Below are 18,645 nucleotides of genomic sequence, written 5' to 3'. Positions count from 1 at the left end.
TATATATATATATATATATGAAGGAAACTCAGGTTTTAGCTTGGTCTAATCCTAGAGGAGACCACTTATAGAGGATCTCTTCCCACAAGGCCATTTTTGGGGAGTCCTCATTCCCCACACTTGTTCAACCCACGAGCTAAACGACCCAACAAAGACAGAAAGCCCGCGAGCTCGATGACCCAGCAGGGGTTTGAACCTTGGTGGCTGCCTCACCAATGGAGTGTTTCTACCGCAACACTAAACATCTGAAAACATATATAATATATATAGATATAGATATATGATTTTTTATTTATAATTGATATAGTTAATTTTGCTTAAACAAAGACATACAATTCATTATGTGAGCAATATATCCAAAGTGCTCCATGAAATAAATCTGAATGACAACAAACAAGCTTACATACTTGTAAAATAGCCTCCAACACACAATCAATTAAGTTTGTCTCTACCAATTAAGTTTGTCTCTACCTAAAATAGTAGTTGCAAGCTAGGTATTGCCAAAACCAGTGGCTTGCTAATCTTTTACTTCAGCTAAATAAATGAATTTTGTTGAATTCTACCCCATATAAAAGATTTACCAATTGCCATCGGGGGATATAAAGCATTGCAACTGTGGAATATGATTTGATAAGCTTTCTCAAATATTGAACTACCCCTAGAAAACTCCTTGCCTCAATCACAATGAAAGTCTTGGATCACTTCAAAATGGCGTACACTTTTACTCAATTCTTAATAATAGCTGGACCTCTGTCTGATAAATTTTGATCTCAGCTACTTCATAGACTTAGCTAATCTTTGATCTCAGACTTACACAACTATTTGGTGTATTTGGTGACTGCCCTTTTAAAAAGTTAAATGAATATTTGCCCTATGTAATTAGCAATATGAATATAAACAACAAAAATATATTTTCTACAATTCATGGTTTAAACTCTATTTTATTTACTCTCTATATCTCTATGCTATGGAAATGCCTTTAAGATTAAAAAACAAAGTAGTTTGTGTCTATTTTTCTACAATTTTTTACGATTTTTTAAAATTCAATTTTTTACCCATTTTTTCAAAAAATCTTATACTTTTGGTTTGCTGATCTTTTCCCCGAATGATTTTTGTTGCTATGATATAAAGCATTGCAATTGTGGAATATGATTTGATAAGCTTTCTAAAATATTGAACTAACCCTACAAAACTCCTTGCCTCAATCACAATGAAATTCTTGGATCACTTCAAAATGGCTTCACTTTTACTATTTGTCTATTAACTTTTGATCTCAGTTACTTCATAGACTTAGCTAATATTTGATCTCAGATTAGACAATTGTTTGGTGTATTTGGTGACTGCCCTCTTAAAAAGTTAACTGAATATTTGCCTATGTAATCAGCAATATGAATATAAACAACAAAAAATTATTTTCTACAATTCATGGCTTAAACTCTATTTTATTTGCTCTTTCTATCTCTATGCTATGGAAATGCCCTTAAGTTTTTAAAAAATAGTCTCTTTTTCTACAATTTTTTATGTATTTTTTAAATCCGATTTTTTCCCGATTTACAATCCATACTACTAAACACCTTGCTGATTGTCAAGTGTCTTGCGTAGTCAATTGGATCCATCTTGGCCAAGCTTAACTTCAATTGCTACTTCTTCATTGATATGCATCAACTTGATGGTATCAATGCTTGTGGTGGTGATTTGAAAATCATCAAGCTTTCCCTAGAAGATCGCACTAGCCTTGTGGAGATGTTCGCCGCATGTCAAAGCAAAGCATAGTTGAGTTTCACCTCCATCGCTCTTACATTCTTAGGATTAGAGTAGCTTTCTCAGCCTTCATCCTTTTTCCCTTTTTTTAAGTTAAGTGAAATTCTACATTCCAGCAATATTCAAAGCATTCAAGATTCAACATAAGTCTACCTTGTGATTCCAACAATATCACATCAAACAACTGAGTCTATCCAAGAGCATGCCAAGACTTGACATTCGGAACCTTGGAGTCACCTCATATGATGACGCAGCTTAGCATAAGAGGAGATTTTGTTCAAGAGAGGATATAATACTTAGTATTTTATTCTGTGTTGCGTAGTGTGTAAAAACGCCATCAACACCAAGGATTAGACATCTTCCCCATCTACAAGAAGCATATTTAAACAACAATTACCAAGCATAACACAATCTTTGACAATCACTGACAACTAATTCCTAACAATGACTCGCAAGCTGACAAGTCATTAAGAAAATATAACTAATTAATTTTATGGACTACACTAGTTAGTCTAGTAATAGGAATTGAGAGTTTTGCAGCCAGGAAAGGTCCTATGATTCTATAGATTAAAGCTTTGTCTTTGAGAGTCCAGAGTTGGCTTTCCATTTCATCCACATTGAATAAAAGTTTTGGGGCAGTGTCCATTTTAAAATAGCATCCACTTTTATGTTTGCATGGAAAGGAAGACTTGATAATCTTTGTGAACTCATGGTGTTGTAGAAAGCATTTCAGACCTGCTGTATATTTTGAAGGACTTTTATTGATTATTATGTTGCAGTCATGTGTACTTATTTGCTTCCTCACTTGAAAAATAAATTTTACTACGGTGCTGATGAGGGAGATTGATTTAGGAAATTAAAGTGAAGAGAAAAACTTTAGTTGTGGGACCTTTTTTGAGTCTTTTGCATGAAGGGGTTCAACTTACATTGACATATTTGGTGTAATCAAAATAAAAACTACTTTGGTAAAATACACTGCTATTTACAAGGACCTCTTACAAGGAAATCATCATAGACAAAAGGAATTGGGAAAAGAACAATAAAATAATAACACTGAGGTATAAATAAATTCAGGCTTATTTGGATTGCCAATATGCTGAACTTGTTAATAGGAAGATTTAGACAGATACAGTGTTTTGAATTGTGAGATTAAGTATGAAGTATCAGCAGTGTGAGGATACAAGGGCCTTCCATACTGCTGATGAGTCACTTTTTTATTCTGCACATAGGCAGGGCGTGGTATCCAAACCATTTAGATTTACTTTTGACAAGTGGTGCCTATTCTGAATTGAATTTGTCCATGTCATCAGGATGCTGATCAGGAATATTGTGACAGAAAATCTTGATTATTTTGAATCCGTTGGCATGGAATGAAAGGGGAAATTGACATGGAATTTACTGCTTGGCACCCAACTTTCTTTTGACTGCATATCACCTGGATTGAATAATATTCTTCTTGGATATTGGCACCCAATTACATTTTGTTTCTGGGTAGTGGGTTCTCTAAGTCCAGTTGGTATAGGCTTCTTCCAAGAAGATCTTTCTTTCAGAACATTTTGAACATGGATGCTCATTTCAAATGCCTCATTTGCAAGCAGATCAATAACATGATTGTAGTATCTTTTTACATACATGAAATGTTAGGATCAAGAAAACCAAGCTACAATATCACTAACTACAGAAAGCTCATCTACCTCAGAAGAAAATATTCTCTGCTGCATAGAAAATGTTAAATAGTAGTACGATTCATGCCATTAATTAAACTTAGCATGTTTTTTTTCTCAAAATTAAATGTTTCTAGTATTAACACTTCCCACGTGTTTTTTCTTTATTAGATGAGCATGTGGAGCCATTAAGCTGGGATCTGAGGGTCTATATAGCCCAAGATATATCAAGGGGAATTGAATATCTTCATGATGGGGTATGTTTACAAGCTTAAGGCGTACAGTGGCTTCTTATTGCATTTTGCAGGAGTATGAACTAAAAAGGCCTTAAGAATAGGCATTTGGTAAAGTACTACTACATACAGTATATCTAATTTATTTTTGACAGGCAGTACCACCAGTAGTGCATCGGGATATAAAATCTCCAAATATTTTGTTGGACCGTTCTATGAGAGCCAGGGTATGTTGATATACTTTCTTTGCACTATCCGTAGAAATTTCTAATTTGCTTCTCTGATCTTGTTTTTCCTCTTTTAGTGGGCTATGCATAAAAGATTACATTTTCATCCATGATTTCACTCATTGGCTTTCTTCCTTATGATCATTTTCCATTAGGTCTACAATATAACTGTTCTGCAACCTCTTTTTATTAGCATTTTATTATTTTAACTCATAACTGATTTGACTGGCATTTTAACTTCTAAACTGTTCCAAACTTCAGAATTGTTGACATGGTAACCTGCTACGATTGCAAAGATTAAATTCCATCGGTCCTTTTTGAATCCTTGTTTAATCAGGTAGCTGATTTTGGGCTTTCGAAGGAGGAAAAGTTTGATGGTCGTTCTTCAGGTCTCAAGGGGACATTTGGCTATGTTGATCCTGAATATGTATCGTCAAAAAATTATACAAAGAACAGTGATGTATACAGCTTTGGCATTCTTCTTTTTGAACTGATTGCAGCAAGGAATCCACAACAAGGGCTCATGGATTACATAAATCTTGTAATATCTATCAGCTTTCTGATCATCTCTCTGTGGCTGAAAAAATCATTCCTCAAAGATTTAGAATGTAATTTAGTTGCACTGTTATTGCTTTCTATTAGTTATAGTAGATGACAATCTGTTAACTCATATGAGAATTCGATGTTTCCATAGAGGCCTTGGTCTATCATGGCATCTATAATAAAACTACCAGCAGCTTTTGAAGTCTTTCTTCAAGAGAAAATTATTAGGATAATTTGCTATATAAGATTCTTGTTCTATTGCCAAAAGTGTATATTGTCTATTTTGTTTTATTCTGATTTGAACAATGCTCTTGCCTTCCACATTCAGGTCACTGATTTGGCTACTTTTGATGAAACAGGCTGCAATTAGTGCAGATGGAAAAGCTGGGTGGGAGGAAATAGTTGATGCACGGTTGAATGGGAAATATAATATTGAAGAAGTCAGGTCCGTAGCTGCTATTGCTTACAAATGTGTGCAAAAAAATCCAAGGAAACGACCAACTATGAGAGATATTGCACAGGATCTATCAAGGATAAATGAGTATAGACACACTACTAACAATAATAGGGAAACTGTTTCTACTGTGGAGGAGGAAAGTTTTCAAGATATGGAAAATAGAGAGCTTACCAAAATTGATTTTGACAAGACAGATGGCATGGCAAAGGCACTGTATGTTTAAGTGCTTGTGCTAAAACACGTTGAAGTGTATGTTTAAGTGCTTGTTTCCCCTGCAGCTGATTATGTAACCATTTTGCACTTACAATGAAGTAGCAATTTGCAGTTTCTTCATCAAAGGAAAAAAATTGTATATTATTCAGAAATAACATTCCATTTTCAGAACGGAACATTTTTTAATATATTCTCCATTGATGAATAGAATATCAAAATCTGTATATTTCTGATACAAAATATCTACATCCAATATGTCATGTTGTATTATGACATAATTAAGGCACTTAAGTGTGCCCATCTGGAGGTAACATGTCACAGTGTCCGATGTCCATGTTCCTTTGTATTGATCTACAATTGTTAAATGTAGATCATTTTCTTTTTGTAATGTTTTTTAAGGGTTGGATTTGGGCCAACTTAATCAATCAGAGCAGCAAGATGACAAATAAAAGAGTAGAATAAGGAGCATCAAACAACAGACAGCAAGAAGTTAACTTAATATATAAGTAAAAGGTGAGTTGTTCCTTTTTTCCCCCATTCACCAGAACAACAAAGAGCAAAGATAAAGGGCAGACATCAGAGCAGCAAGCTGACAAATAAAAGAGCACAATAAGGAGAATTTGGAACATCAAACAACAGACAGCAAGAAGTTAGCACGAAAGATTTTCGCCTAAAACTCAGTTCACTTTTCCACCTTGCAAGCATGGTTTTCATTGATGATTTCCCCAATGGTAGAACCAATGTAAATAACTGCCTCCAATTGCTAAAAGGATTAAGTCTCTTTAAAGTTCCACTTGGGTTAAGCTATAGAAAATTTGCGCTTGGCGTCATCATCCCAAAGTTTCGCTTATCATTCAGAAAAAAGGCTAAGTTAATGAAGATTTCTGCCTCATCTTGGACGCTAAATACTTTTGTCATGGTAGGGTTATGTAAAATTTCTTCCTCACTTAACAAGTGGTAACGATACCAGAAAATTGTGCCTAGGTGCACATATAAGATGGCAAAACCAATAAAAAGTTCCGCTTAAGCTTAAGAATGGGGATAAGTCAACAAAGGCACGTACCAACTTTTGCCTTGACGTAGACCCTCCTAGTGTGCACTATCTCTACTGAAACCCAGAGTAAGCAATCCTAGCACACACTAGGCTTGCTCAACCAACACAAGGTTCTGCCTTGCTTTGACTGTGACAAACTTAACTCAAAATTTTTCCTGGGTGCACATTTGGCATGGCGTAGCTGCCTGGAAGTTACTACCTCATATATGTTGGCTAATACATCTAAAGTAAGAGATTGATTTGTTTTATGACAGCTTTAAGTGATACGAGGATGAAAATAAATTCTTGGGTCTACCATTGATAGGGTTTTTCCCATTTGAATACTATATCAATTTATATTGTAAACTTATGATATATGATAGGATCAAAAGCATTGTGAGTGTGGTTTGGTTTAGGGTATGTTGTTGATGTAGGTTTCCAATCTTTATAGGTAGTAAAGACATAACATTCAATTGTATGTGGCATGCAAATGGGTGTTCAAGGAAGTTGGGTTTTGATGGCAATGTTGAGAAGCATAAATCATAGTTGGTTGTGAAGGGGTATTCTCAGGTTAAGAGAATAGATTATGGTGAGATTTTATCTCTCGTTGCAAAGCTTACATCTATTTGGTTCTTATAATCACTTGATATGGTTTATGATTGGGAAATCGAGCAAATAGATGTTAAGACAACATTCTTTCATGTGATTTGGAGGAAGAGATTTACATGTCACAGATAGAGCATTTCATGCTAAAATGGTAAATAAATTCTAGTTTGCAAGATGAAAAAGTCTTTGTATTGTCTGAAATAGTCTCCTAAGATGTGGTGCCAAAAGTTTTATACCTGTGTTGAGTTTGAGATTTTAGAAGTCTAAATCCAATTATTGTGTTTACTTCAAAATTAATAATGGACACATTCTTATTATTGCATTATATGTGGATGATATATTGTTTGAGAATGAATATTTGATTTTTGATTTGAAGTCTCAGTTATCAACACAATTTGAAATGAAAGATCTATGTGCAGTTAGGTACATTCCAGGAATGGAGATCAAAAGAGAGAGATAACATCAAGATTTGGTTAAGCTAGAGTAATTATGTGAATTTAGTGTTGGAGAGATTCAACATGACAACTTGCAGAAGCATTGGGAATGAATTTCTCCATGAATGATTGTCCAAAATCTCCTACTAAGGTCCTACTAAGGACATGGCCATTCTACCATGTGTGAGTGTTGTTGGCAATCTTATGTGGGATTCTTGAATTGATATATGGCTAATCTTGGATGGGCACATTCAGATGTAAAAAAGAGAGTGTTCAGATATTTGAGGGGCGCTTGCGAGTATTCTTTGTGTTATCATGGTTATCCTATTGTACCTCGATATTTTATGAGTATCTATAGATATGTGGATTTAGATTGGGTAGGTGACATTGATAGTAGAAGATCCACCAATGGTTATGTCTTTATTATTTATGGTGGTGGCACTATTGTATTTGGCACCAATTTCCGACGAATGTTTGTTGAAACTTCGACAAACTATTGTCGGATTACTGACGAAACACACATACAAATTTCGTCTCTTTTTCGGCGAACCTAAATTCATCGAATCCCCGACGAAGTGTCGTCAAACAATGCCGCGAAAAAATGAAATTGGTTTTCGTCAGAAAAGAGACGAAAACTCTGTCCATCTTGTGACGAACAATAACCACAAAACATTGCAAAATGTCTCTTTCAAAACGTCGAAAAAGCACCAAACGTTTGTCGCAATTTCAACGATGTGGAGCATGCCATTATGACAAAAATATCATCATGCATACGACAGCTTCGTCAGAAGTTTTTAGTGGTTCGTCGCAATTGCGACAATGTCGAGCATGGCAATACAACGAAAATATTGTCTCACATACAACAACTTTGTTGGAAGTTTTAGTGGTTCGTTGCAATTGCGATAATGTGGACCATGCCAGTACAACGGAAATATCGTCGCACATACAACAACTTCGTCGGATAATTTAGTGGTTTGTCGGTTTGTGTTCATCGAAATTGCGATGAAAACGTGTTGTTTTTAAAAAAAAAAATTATTTGTTCAAATGTATGTTATTGCATACATTTGAACAAATTTTATTATTGGTAACAAATAAGAACAGGTTGCAAGTTACCGAGACATGTCTCTTGACTCAACTCATTTGCCCACTCACTAGGCATCTTAACCCTTAGCCGGTTAACACCAAACTTGACACAACTTCACCAAATGACCATGGAACCAAGGGGAAGGAATCTATAATTCTTAGATATGTCAATAACAAGTCCCAAATGCAAAGGTGTGACCCCAAAACACTTACTTATGAGGGTTCCCTTGTATTGGCTCATACACCCTACTAGCCCTACTCAGAAGTTTTTTTGCAATAACTCACAAACCACTGATCACAGAAATAAAACGTAAACCTTTCAGATACCCTTTTCAGAGTTACACAACATATGTCAAAATCCCTAGGGGCTGTTTTTGAATATAGGGCTCAATTATTGACTGGTAATTCTGTCCTAAGGCCTAATTAGAGCAACAACATGTGTATTTTGGCCATAAATTTCAAATAAGAATCGATATCCCAAAAAGGAAACTTGATTCAGATACCCATTTGGACTTTATAAAACATTGGTCAAAAGGGGGTAGGGTTTCTTTGGAAGGTATGTCTCAAAAATGGACTAGTCCCTAGTCCCAAATAGGCCTAATTAGATCACTTTTACAAAGGAGGTACCTCAAAAACTTATGCAAACAACAAACCAATAGATCCAACACTTGTATTTTGTCTCCAAACCATCAATTCCACCAATTTTATGTGCCCAAACATTCATATTTGTCTCAGACCTACTTCAACCCTCACTTCCATGCTTACTTGGCCTAACACATGAAGATGTTAGGCATTCATTGCTCCAAATGCATCCAACCTTGGTCCTTGCAAAAATGAAGAAAAACCCATCTGTACAAGACTTATCCCTACCATTCCACCAAGTTTCATTAATATCCCTTAGTGGAATGGAGAGATTTTTACATTTCTTTGATCAAACCCTTGTAAGTAGGGTTTCAGGACAGATTTTAGAAAAAATGTTCATCAAATGCACAAAACTCAACCAAATCTCACAAAATCGGTCTTGAATGAAAGTTAGTTCACATATCTTTCCAAAAAGTTCGGCCTTACATTCTGATCTATCCAGACAAAGAAGTTATGACCAAAATAGCAGCAAATTTTCTAAAAAATTGCAAAGAAAACCTTGCATTAAGAGTTATGGAAGACAAACTTAATTATCTTAAATGGTAGATGAACAATTCACTTATTAATAATAAATTAATTGAACTATGGATAGCACAGATTTGATTCATGTTAAAACAGATTTGTCTCCTAATCAATTTAGTTTAAATCATAAGTATATTGACATAGATTAATTGTGCTAATCAAGTAGGGGACATGACAAATGCTCAGTCAAAATTTCATAAGAGCCCAATTTGACATCTTCATACTATGTAAAGTTGATTTGCAAATTTTATATTTTTATATAGATTTCCCAAACAACTTATTCAACCATGGATATGCAGAATTAACATAGATAGAAAAGTAAGTTTCAGTGTGTATTATACCTGGCTATGGTTGTAGGCTCCAGTAGCTCTTCCCGAAATTCCATCTAGGATTTGCCAAGCCCTATTAATAGAATTGGAATTGTAACAACAATTATTAGTATCTTAACAAAAATGAAAAAGGTTTACGAACAAAAAAAAATACAACAGAACATACAAAATATTCTTAGTGAGCTTTGAAATTTGTAAGGTAGTGGCATGTGCAGATTGGCCTACCTAAAGATGCCATGTGTTTCATCTTTGTCCAAAAATGTTGGATGGTCACATAACGCTAGCACCTGTACAAATATCATTGAAAAAATGAAGTTTATAGAATATAAGGTTAAAGCTTCCACAAATCACGTCAATTTATAGATACACAAACAACAAAAAGAAATAAACCTCTCATAAAAATGTAATTGGTTGCTGGCCCAATGAATGTGGATTTCCAATATTGCAATAAATAATCTACAATTACAAAGCATGGTCCAGTTCAATGAATAATTTACTGTCTCTACAAAGATCTATGAATAAAAAAAGTTAAAAGAATGCCTTAACATGTTTCTATCAAGAATTAAATAAGTTCAAATGTAGAAATGTGTTCCCTAATTTATAATAAAAACAATTAACAAGTGTTCACATAGAAAAACAAACTTACCTAGCATAAAAACAAAATAAAAAAAAATATGTTACTAGTAATTTTTGTGATTAAACTACCATATATCTGATTATTTTATAACAAAATGACTTAATGTCGAAGGATAGACCATAACTGTAATGCCATTAATTTAATACTTTAACTGATTTAGCACAAAGTATTTGTGCTTGCCAAATTCAAAATAATCTAAGGAAAATGCAACCAATGAAGAAAGGGTGAATTTTGTGAGGCTAATCACAAACTAAGATTCATTGCAGCTTCATAAATTGACTCGAACAAAGGTGATATTCAAGACATGATCTGAATAATCTCTCAATTGGAAATATTGTGTCAACTGGAATCCCCTGCAAAAGCTTTCATCCAGGGTAACATATGAGATGTGTTAAAAAGTAAAATAAGTACAAAGGGTAACATATTGAAGCAAAGAGAACTAATGAAAATCACATAAGCTTAAAAGTGCAACATAATGAAATATTGAAAAGTGCATTACCTTATTGAACTTCTCTTTGTTTCGAGAATAGTTTAATATTCTCTACTTAACATGGCCAACCACATGAAGGTGGAGGCTCATTTGACACATTAATCATTTTCAATTCATTCATCCATTAATAACATATAACATTCATCACATATAACATTAATCATTCACTCATCCATTAATAACATATAACATTCATTCATCCATCCATTAATAACATATAACACTCATTCATTCATCCACTAATAACATATAACATTCATTCATTAAAATATTCGCTTTCATTCATTAACATAATCACATTCATTCATTAACATATAACATTCATTGTTTCAGTTTTTACATATTATTAAAAATATGGTTGTCATAATATGATTACCATCACTTCTTTTTTTGTTTCTTTTTTGCAGCTAAATAAAGAAGTGGAGCATCGTTTTCTAAATCATTTGTCCCCCCTTCAATTGTTCTGCCCTCTACTCATGATCTTATTGTATGCCTAGTCGTGTACTCACGGCGTGAAGGCCGCTACAAAGGGGTCTCCTGCAATAACAAAGAAATGTTAAATTGATATGTTTCATTATTATTGTTACAAGTATTTCATTAATTAAAAGAACATTAGAGTGGTGCTCTTTACCTGATGGGGCCACATCATGTTCCTGATCTTGTCTTATAGCCTCATGCTCAACATGTTGAACACCATCTAAATCCTCTAGAGTTGAAACACAAAATGTTACATTAATTAATACACCAATTGCAATTAAACATGTTTAAAAGAACATTAGAGTAGTCCTCTTTACCTGATGGGGCCACATCATGTTCCTAATCTTGTCTAGCCTGATCATGCTCAACATGTTGATCACGCTCTACATGCTCTAAAGTTGAAACACAAAAGGTTACATTAATTAATACACCAATTGCAATTAAAGATGTTTACTTGTATTAATCCATAATGTGTTTTGTATAGCACATGAATACATTCAGTACCGAGATGCACACGACCATGACCTTCATCTGCAGGTTGTGCTCCACCTTCACCAGGCTGCATTCCAATGTCATGTGCAATATTGTCATTGCTTGCCTATTTAAAACAAATAGGCACATAATTACTTTATCGTGGAAATTAATATTGAATGGATTGCACAAGTATTCAATTTTAAATAAACTTCATTGAGTTTATTTACCTGCGTGTCAAATGTAGTGGAAGGTTGTGTTTGCCCAGTCAAGAGTCTTAGGCATTCAGCCACGACTCCACAACTTTTCTAGAATGCAATCTTTAGGTCCTCTTCTATGGGCACTCTCTTGAATTCAGAGGCCTACATTTTTGCATAAGGTCATGAATTTTGCTTCTATGGTATGATAAATCCAAAATTGTTTGCAATTTATTATTTGGATGCTATATTTCATTTATCGATACTTATAATTGATGCAGTTAATTTCTTATAACCACCAGAGCCAAGTTTGTGTTGCCCGTGTTTTTCTGCTCTTGTCTTTGTTGCCTTCGATGTGTCAGACAGCCTATGAAAAGTTTGAAATACGTTAGATTATGTAAAAAGAAAGAGTAATCAGTATATAATTACATTGTTGATAGTATCACATACCTTCCTTGGCCCGGTGGTGTCTTTCCTTTTTTTCTTTTTAGCCTTCTCCTTTCCATCTGACACTAGGTCCTTCCATTCCCTCTCCGGAACCATGTGGGGATGCTCGTACTTTTTTTTCTTCTCTAAATGTGACCTATATTGGGCCCTTACATACTTTAGATAGGCACCAACTTTCTTAAGGACCTTGGTTCAGTTGAATGTGTTATTATCGAACAACACAACTAAACGATTAATGAGCTCAAGTTTTAAATCTTCATTTTGGGCATTTCACCGTGTACATATGGTGGGCCCGAAGATCTCCAATGTAATATCATTTATATGTTTATAAAAAACATCATTTTTTGCAAAAAGATCATGGGATCATTAGTCTAAAAAGAGTGATCAATAAGTAAATTTCAATTGGATTATATATAATAACTAAAATATTTTAAAGTACTTGGGATCTTCTCTATTTTAATGGGAACGAAATCCTTGATCACCACAAATGTGACTGGCAATATTCTCGTACTAGTAATACAGGAAGATCTAGGAAATGCTTCTAAAAGATCACCAGTACTAGTGGCCTCTACATCCCCAGGTACATGTCCTGACGCATGTTCTAGCATGTGTTCATTGCCAAAGGGTGCACTACCCGATGCCTGCATGCTATGTGTTGCTGACATTTCAGTCGACAATATAGGTACAGATGATGGGGTTGAATGATGTGATGTATGCACAGGAAGGTCAAGATCTACACTTATACCAACCCCTACTCCTCGGGCAACACCTGCAGTACCCTAATCATGACCAACAACATCATGAGGACGCAAAAAATCTTGTAAAAAACACACACACATTTTAGTCCATGACATAAAAAAGTACAAAATATAAAACCATGAATGAACTTATGTTATAATGAAAGATCTCATAACAACTTACTTGCAAGTTTCGTGCTCTCTCAGTCAATATTTTGAACCTTTCTCTTATTTCATCTATTTGAGGCACTATGAATAATAACTGAAGGATTTCTTCATTGCATTTTTTTTGGGTCTTCCTTGTCATATCCAGAGGGTTTGTGGAATATGCGATGACATCATCGCATAATAGTGACTACACCTCCCTATAGATGCTCTCCTCAATTGCTAGTGCCTTTCCCCAATCATCCGACTGTGACAAGAATATTAAAAACATTATTGAAATTAACCCAATAAACTTACAAAAAATAATAATAATAAAATAGTGCAGAGGCACCCAGGCATATAGATATCTTATGAGGTCAAAGTAATTTTTTTTTGCTTATTTTTAATTTTCATACATGATTTGTAAGGTCATAAAGTCCATTGATATAAAAAAAAACTCAATTGTAAGGCTTGAAGAGCCATTTTGTACCAAGAGACCTAATAGGTCTTGATAGAGTCAACTAAGGTTAAAATATCCATAAAAAGATTTTTTTTTTTGTAATTGATTATATTGAGTCCATTTTTGTCATGTTGGAAACATCCAAGAAGGATATGGTCAAAGTTGGCAAAGTTGTGTCAAAAATGCAAAAGTTGCAAAGTTGCAACATTGCCAAAAAGTGCAAAAGAGATGTAAAATGTCATCCATCGGTCATGAGTTGGTTGGAGCAGTTAGAAGGAGTGGAAACTAGTTTGTAATGGTTTATAAAACCATGTTTGGTCAAGGTCAAGAGGGGAGGAGCAGTTTGGAGGGCATTTGACAAAGTTTACCCATCAAACCTTCAATTGTCATTAAGGTTTAAAGGGTCTGTGACTGTCACAGAGCCAAGAAGGCTCATAAATGTTGTATTTTGAATTTGCAAGTATTTTAGAATGATGGTATAATGAAATAGCTTTCCAATGAATCCTTTCTTATGCATTTTCATGGAGTGTTTGAAGAGATATACTACTTTTTCTAAAAACTGTTAAAACCCTCTATTAGGGTAATCAGAGGCTTTTAAAATTATGTCTATGTATGTAATTCAATGTTGCAAATGGACAGGTTATTTGGTGAAGGTTTGGCAATGTTTATGGGAGGCCCTAGTAACACTATTATATTAATGGACAAGTGATTAACGTGAATCAATAAGTTTTTGACATTTTACTGTTGAATGCAATAACCACTCATGCTAAGGAAGTGATAATATGTTTTACTGGATATATGGGAGTTCATCTCATTAAGGGTTTGTTTTAAATAAAGATTTTTGGAGTCCTTTATACTATGATTAATTGGTTCCTTATCATGATCAGATTTGAAAGACTGATATAATGAAGATTTACTGCTCATCATTGAGTGTGGATTTAGTTGTAGTATGAAAGCCTTGAAGGCTCCAAGACAATAGGATTCACTCTCCAAGTGTGTTTTCTTTATGAAAGATTGTGATCAAAATCAAAATGTGATCAGGTAAAGAAGGTAAGGAATTGATAGTTCTAATTGGAGACAACAACATGAAACAATGAGGTAAACTCGTCGGGTAGAAGAGCTTGAAGATGCATCACGATCTGTGCTTTGGGTCGAAGCCTTTCCCATACGATCAATGTCCTGTTGTGACAAAAATTAAATATAAAAAAACATTAGCGAATTGAAACCAATAGACTTACGAAAAATAACATAATAATAAAATGGTATATTGGAGTCATTAATTGGAGGTTGGGTAAAATGGTATATAGTATGTACCACCCCCATAGTAACTGTGTTTGTATCTATGCAATTCAAATTGTATTCAATTAGCAACTCTTCCCCTACAGTTATTGATTTTATTGCATATACGAATACACAGTTTCCCTCACGCGCCTCGAATATGCAATTGGGTTGATTATTTGTTGACCCGGGTCGTGTATTATTTATAAACCTACAATATTCCCTGATGCTTTCGGCCTTCCGTCAATGTACATAGCCACTCCTTTATTTTGATCCTTATCTTTTAGTTGTATATAATTTTCTAACAGTGCATACCTATGCATACTTCGTGTATATCGAACCAGCATCATCCAATCTTTGTAACTGTAACAGGGTGTGACATACTCCATCAATTCAGTAACTTTATCGTAACAAACCTTTATGTTGTCCAGGCAAAATAGGCCCAAACCATGTAATGAGGATGGTGCTATGCGATATATCCTCTCGTTGGCACAAAAATCAGTGTTTATTGGAGCAAGTTCCTTGGGTACCCATTGTTTTTGTAGATGTTTGTACCTCAAGGGCACCTTGACGTCACCTATGCTCTCATCATTATAAGAACATGACCCCCCTTCAACAAGAAAAAAATCCATGCGTTACTGGAATTTTCTTCTAATCTTTTTACCTCTAGTTGATCTCCCTCTTTTAGACCTACTACATGTCTCATTTTCCTCTTCTCTTCCTTAATTTTATTCACTCGAAGAAGACAAATTTGACAAATACCTATTTGGTGGTACCTGCACTCCATCGAATGAGAGAGAGAGTTACCGAAAATTCCTTGAGGTTTTTCACGGTCCATCAAGACATGGGCGAGCTTAACTATAAGGTGACAAAGAGCATCTACAAGAGATCATGGACTTAGTAGAGATTTCCTGAAAGATGGACTTAGTTTTGCACATCCTTCAACTTGGCCGGTTATTTTTTATGGACTTTGATTTTATTTAAAAAGACATTGATAAAGCTAAGACGTATGTCATCTTGTGTCATCAAGGGAGCTCAACGAAGACAAAATTGTAATGGAGCACTTGGAGAGCGAATTGAACAAAGTTTAAGTATCATTTTACTAATATATTTTATTGTTGTTGATTGCAGGAAAGACCTTTTGTGCAATAAATTAGTGAGACAAGATGTAAATGTCTTATCCAAAAACATATTTCTTTTTTATTAACCATTGTATGGATAAATATATGGTAGGTTGGGCGTATGTAGGACACAAATGAAAACATACTCCCATGACTTGGCATGCCACTTCAGCTGGATGTGAAGTATTTAGTGCAGTGATGTAATTGGAAATAATGGCTCGTGTATGGGGTGTACAACCGAATCAAATTAGTTGGATCGCACATTCGGAATAACATCTCGCATTGTTCAAACATGGGGATTAAAGAGCATGTTTTTCACTGAGGCGGTACTTCAGGTGATCGAGCCAGAGATAGGAAGACACATGGACAATCAAGAACTAGGGCAATAGTCTATTCAAAAGTGGCGAAGGATTTGAAAAATAATCCATATCTTATACAATGGGGATTCTTACATGACATTATGGAAATCATTTCAGCATTCAATTTGATGCAGGAAAAGGCTACCAACGTGGAATCCGAGGATAGAGTAAGGACTTCATACAGATCTACTCCACACAAGTTATAGGAATTCCAATGTCCTTCCTCACCGGTTGTGTAATTTTATATATTTGTATTCCAAAAGTTTTTTACAATGTGTAAAGGTTAAATTCATCTCTGCGGAGTGTTCTGGCTCCGGGGTCTTAATTACAAACAATGTTCTACAATTTTGAGTGGTCTACCTTCATAAGAAGTTATTATGGCATCAAGAATATAGCTTCACAAGAGAATGCAAAACTTGGGTCTTTACACAAATGTCCATCCACTTAGCATGTTTGACACATTTGCAATACCATGTGGAAGTGTCGAATGCACTGTGAGGACACTCATAGGTGAAGAATGGATTATGGCACATCCGGTGGCTACTCCAAGCATGGTGGCTTCAAGGCTGGCTTTGATGGTTATGGATATCACACATTCAAAATAATATACCAGGGTGATAATTGGGGCCTTTGTTCACTCCTTTGTTTTCACTTGGGAAGAGCTCAATTTACAGTTAAATAAATATGATCTTTTTGCTGGAGATATTTGGTGGGGTGGTTTCCTGAATAGGGATTTCTTTATTTTTTATTCAGTGCCACATTCAGTTCTTCTCTCCTTCATATATGGTTTTGGATATGCTTCTCTACAACCCTTTCTTCAATGGGTCCGACAACATGCCCTCCAAATTGGTGAGCCCCTGGCTACAATAGCAATGGAAAAGTTTTATGCAGTCTGAGTTCTTAGGGAGCACACTTTGTTAGATCCGCATGGAACACATTTTTCATTCCCTCTTCCAACAGATGATGCCTCGTCTGAGGAGTCTGACATTGCTACATGAGCAGAGCTCGAGAGGGTGTTGAATTAGTTATCTCCCTACTGCAATTTTGTTGCCCCCTTTTCACACTTTGTATATTGTGTCAGGCTAGTCTTTTGCTCCAATTGTTTGAGTGGGAGATCAAATGGAATATATAATCTATTGTAATAGCAGACAAAAATGTAAAGGTTTGTCATACTAGTTCACTGTTCATGCTATTTTACCTTTTGCATGAACATCTGATTTTCCAATTTTGCAGGTTGGAAATCTCCTATTGTCCATAGTTGGGCAATATTAGTCGAGGTGTTTTTAGTTTGGATCTTGTAATCTCTATGTAATTTCTTCTTATTTTATATTAATATATTATAGGCCTCGGCCTTTCACTTAAAAAATAAATGTTATTCTTTCTAATGTCAAGCCTTCTAAAAATAGTCTACTCATGAGATTGCTCAGATTAGCTTCTTCCAGCACAAACTCTTCATTCCTTATATCCATGCGTTAATTTTGGATACCCAATAGTTTGGTGCTATGTTCTAGTACACTTTCAACTTCAACCATATTTAGATTAAACAACTTTATGTCAGAACTCATCATCCAAAATTGATTAAGGTTGATTGCATACATTCTCCTTGTTTTAGGTTTTCCACAAGATCAAGTTATTTAATGGGAGATCAAGTTATTCGAATCAATTTATTTAATTGATGAGCTAAAAGGCTCTATAATGAATTCTTCATAAGGCACAACACTTGTTGTAGGTTTTGCAAAAAACACAATTTTCTGCCCCAATAAGCCTTACCCACTCAATGTAAAAAAACACACTACCATTTCAACCATATTTAGTAAATTGGAAGGATTTTATAGTGGATTTGAAGATTAATGGGAGTTGACCAAAATATAGGATGCAACACTAACAGTGGATTTGCTGGCACTTGCACTTGTTTGTCCTCTTTCTCCTTCCATTTTTTAATTTCCGGTTGGCTAGATGCTTTGTGTGGCAGCTTGGTATTTCAATTGATCCTTGCAGTCATTATGCCAATGGAGGTTCTGCTGGAATTGCTTATAGAATTGGATTATGCCTTTTGTATCGTAGCCCCGACTCTCTGCTC

General features: G+C 34.9%; 1 protein-coding gene across 4 annotated transcripts in view; it reads left to right on the top strand.

The window, feature by feature from the left end:
• The window catches only part of LOC131062953 (calcium/calmodulin-regulated receptor-like kinase 1), a 99,451-nt gene extending 92,842 nt beyond the window's left edge, over positions 1 to 6,609 (top strand). For 3 of the 4 annotated variants that reach the window (XM_059207495.1, XM_057996698.2, XM_059207494.1), the window contains 4 exons: positions 3,597 to 3,682; positions 3,814 to 3,885; positions 4,223 to 4,426; positions 4,788 to 6,609. In XM_059207495.1, coding sequence (XP_059063478.1) covers positions 3,597 to 3,682; positions 3,814 to 3,885; positions 4,223 to 4,426; positions 4,788 to 5,108 — 683 coding nt within the window. In that variant the 3' untranslated portion in view covers positions 5,109 to 6,609. Of the gene's footprint in view, positions 1 to 3,596; positions 3,683 to 3,813; positions 3,886 to 4,222; positions 4,494 to 4,787 lie in introns of all 4 variants that reach the window. The other variant, XM_057996697.2, reaches the window with a different exon arrangement.
• The last annotated feature ends 12,036 nt before the right edge of the window (positions 6,610 to 18,645 follow it).

The sequence above is a fragment of the Cryptomeria japonica genome, chromosome 6, assembly GCF_030272615.1.
Source record: "Cryptomeria japonica chromosome 6, Sugi_1.0, whole genome shotgun sequence".
NCBI lineage: Eukaryota > Viridiplantae > Streptophyta > Pinopsida > Cupressales > Cupressaceae > Cryptomeria > Cryptomeria japonica.
The sequence above is the reverse complement of the archived record's forward strand: the minus strand, read 5'-3'. Positions and strand labels throughout refer to the sequence as shown.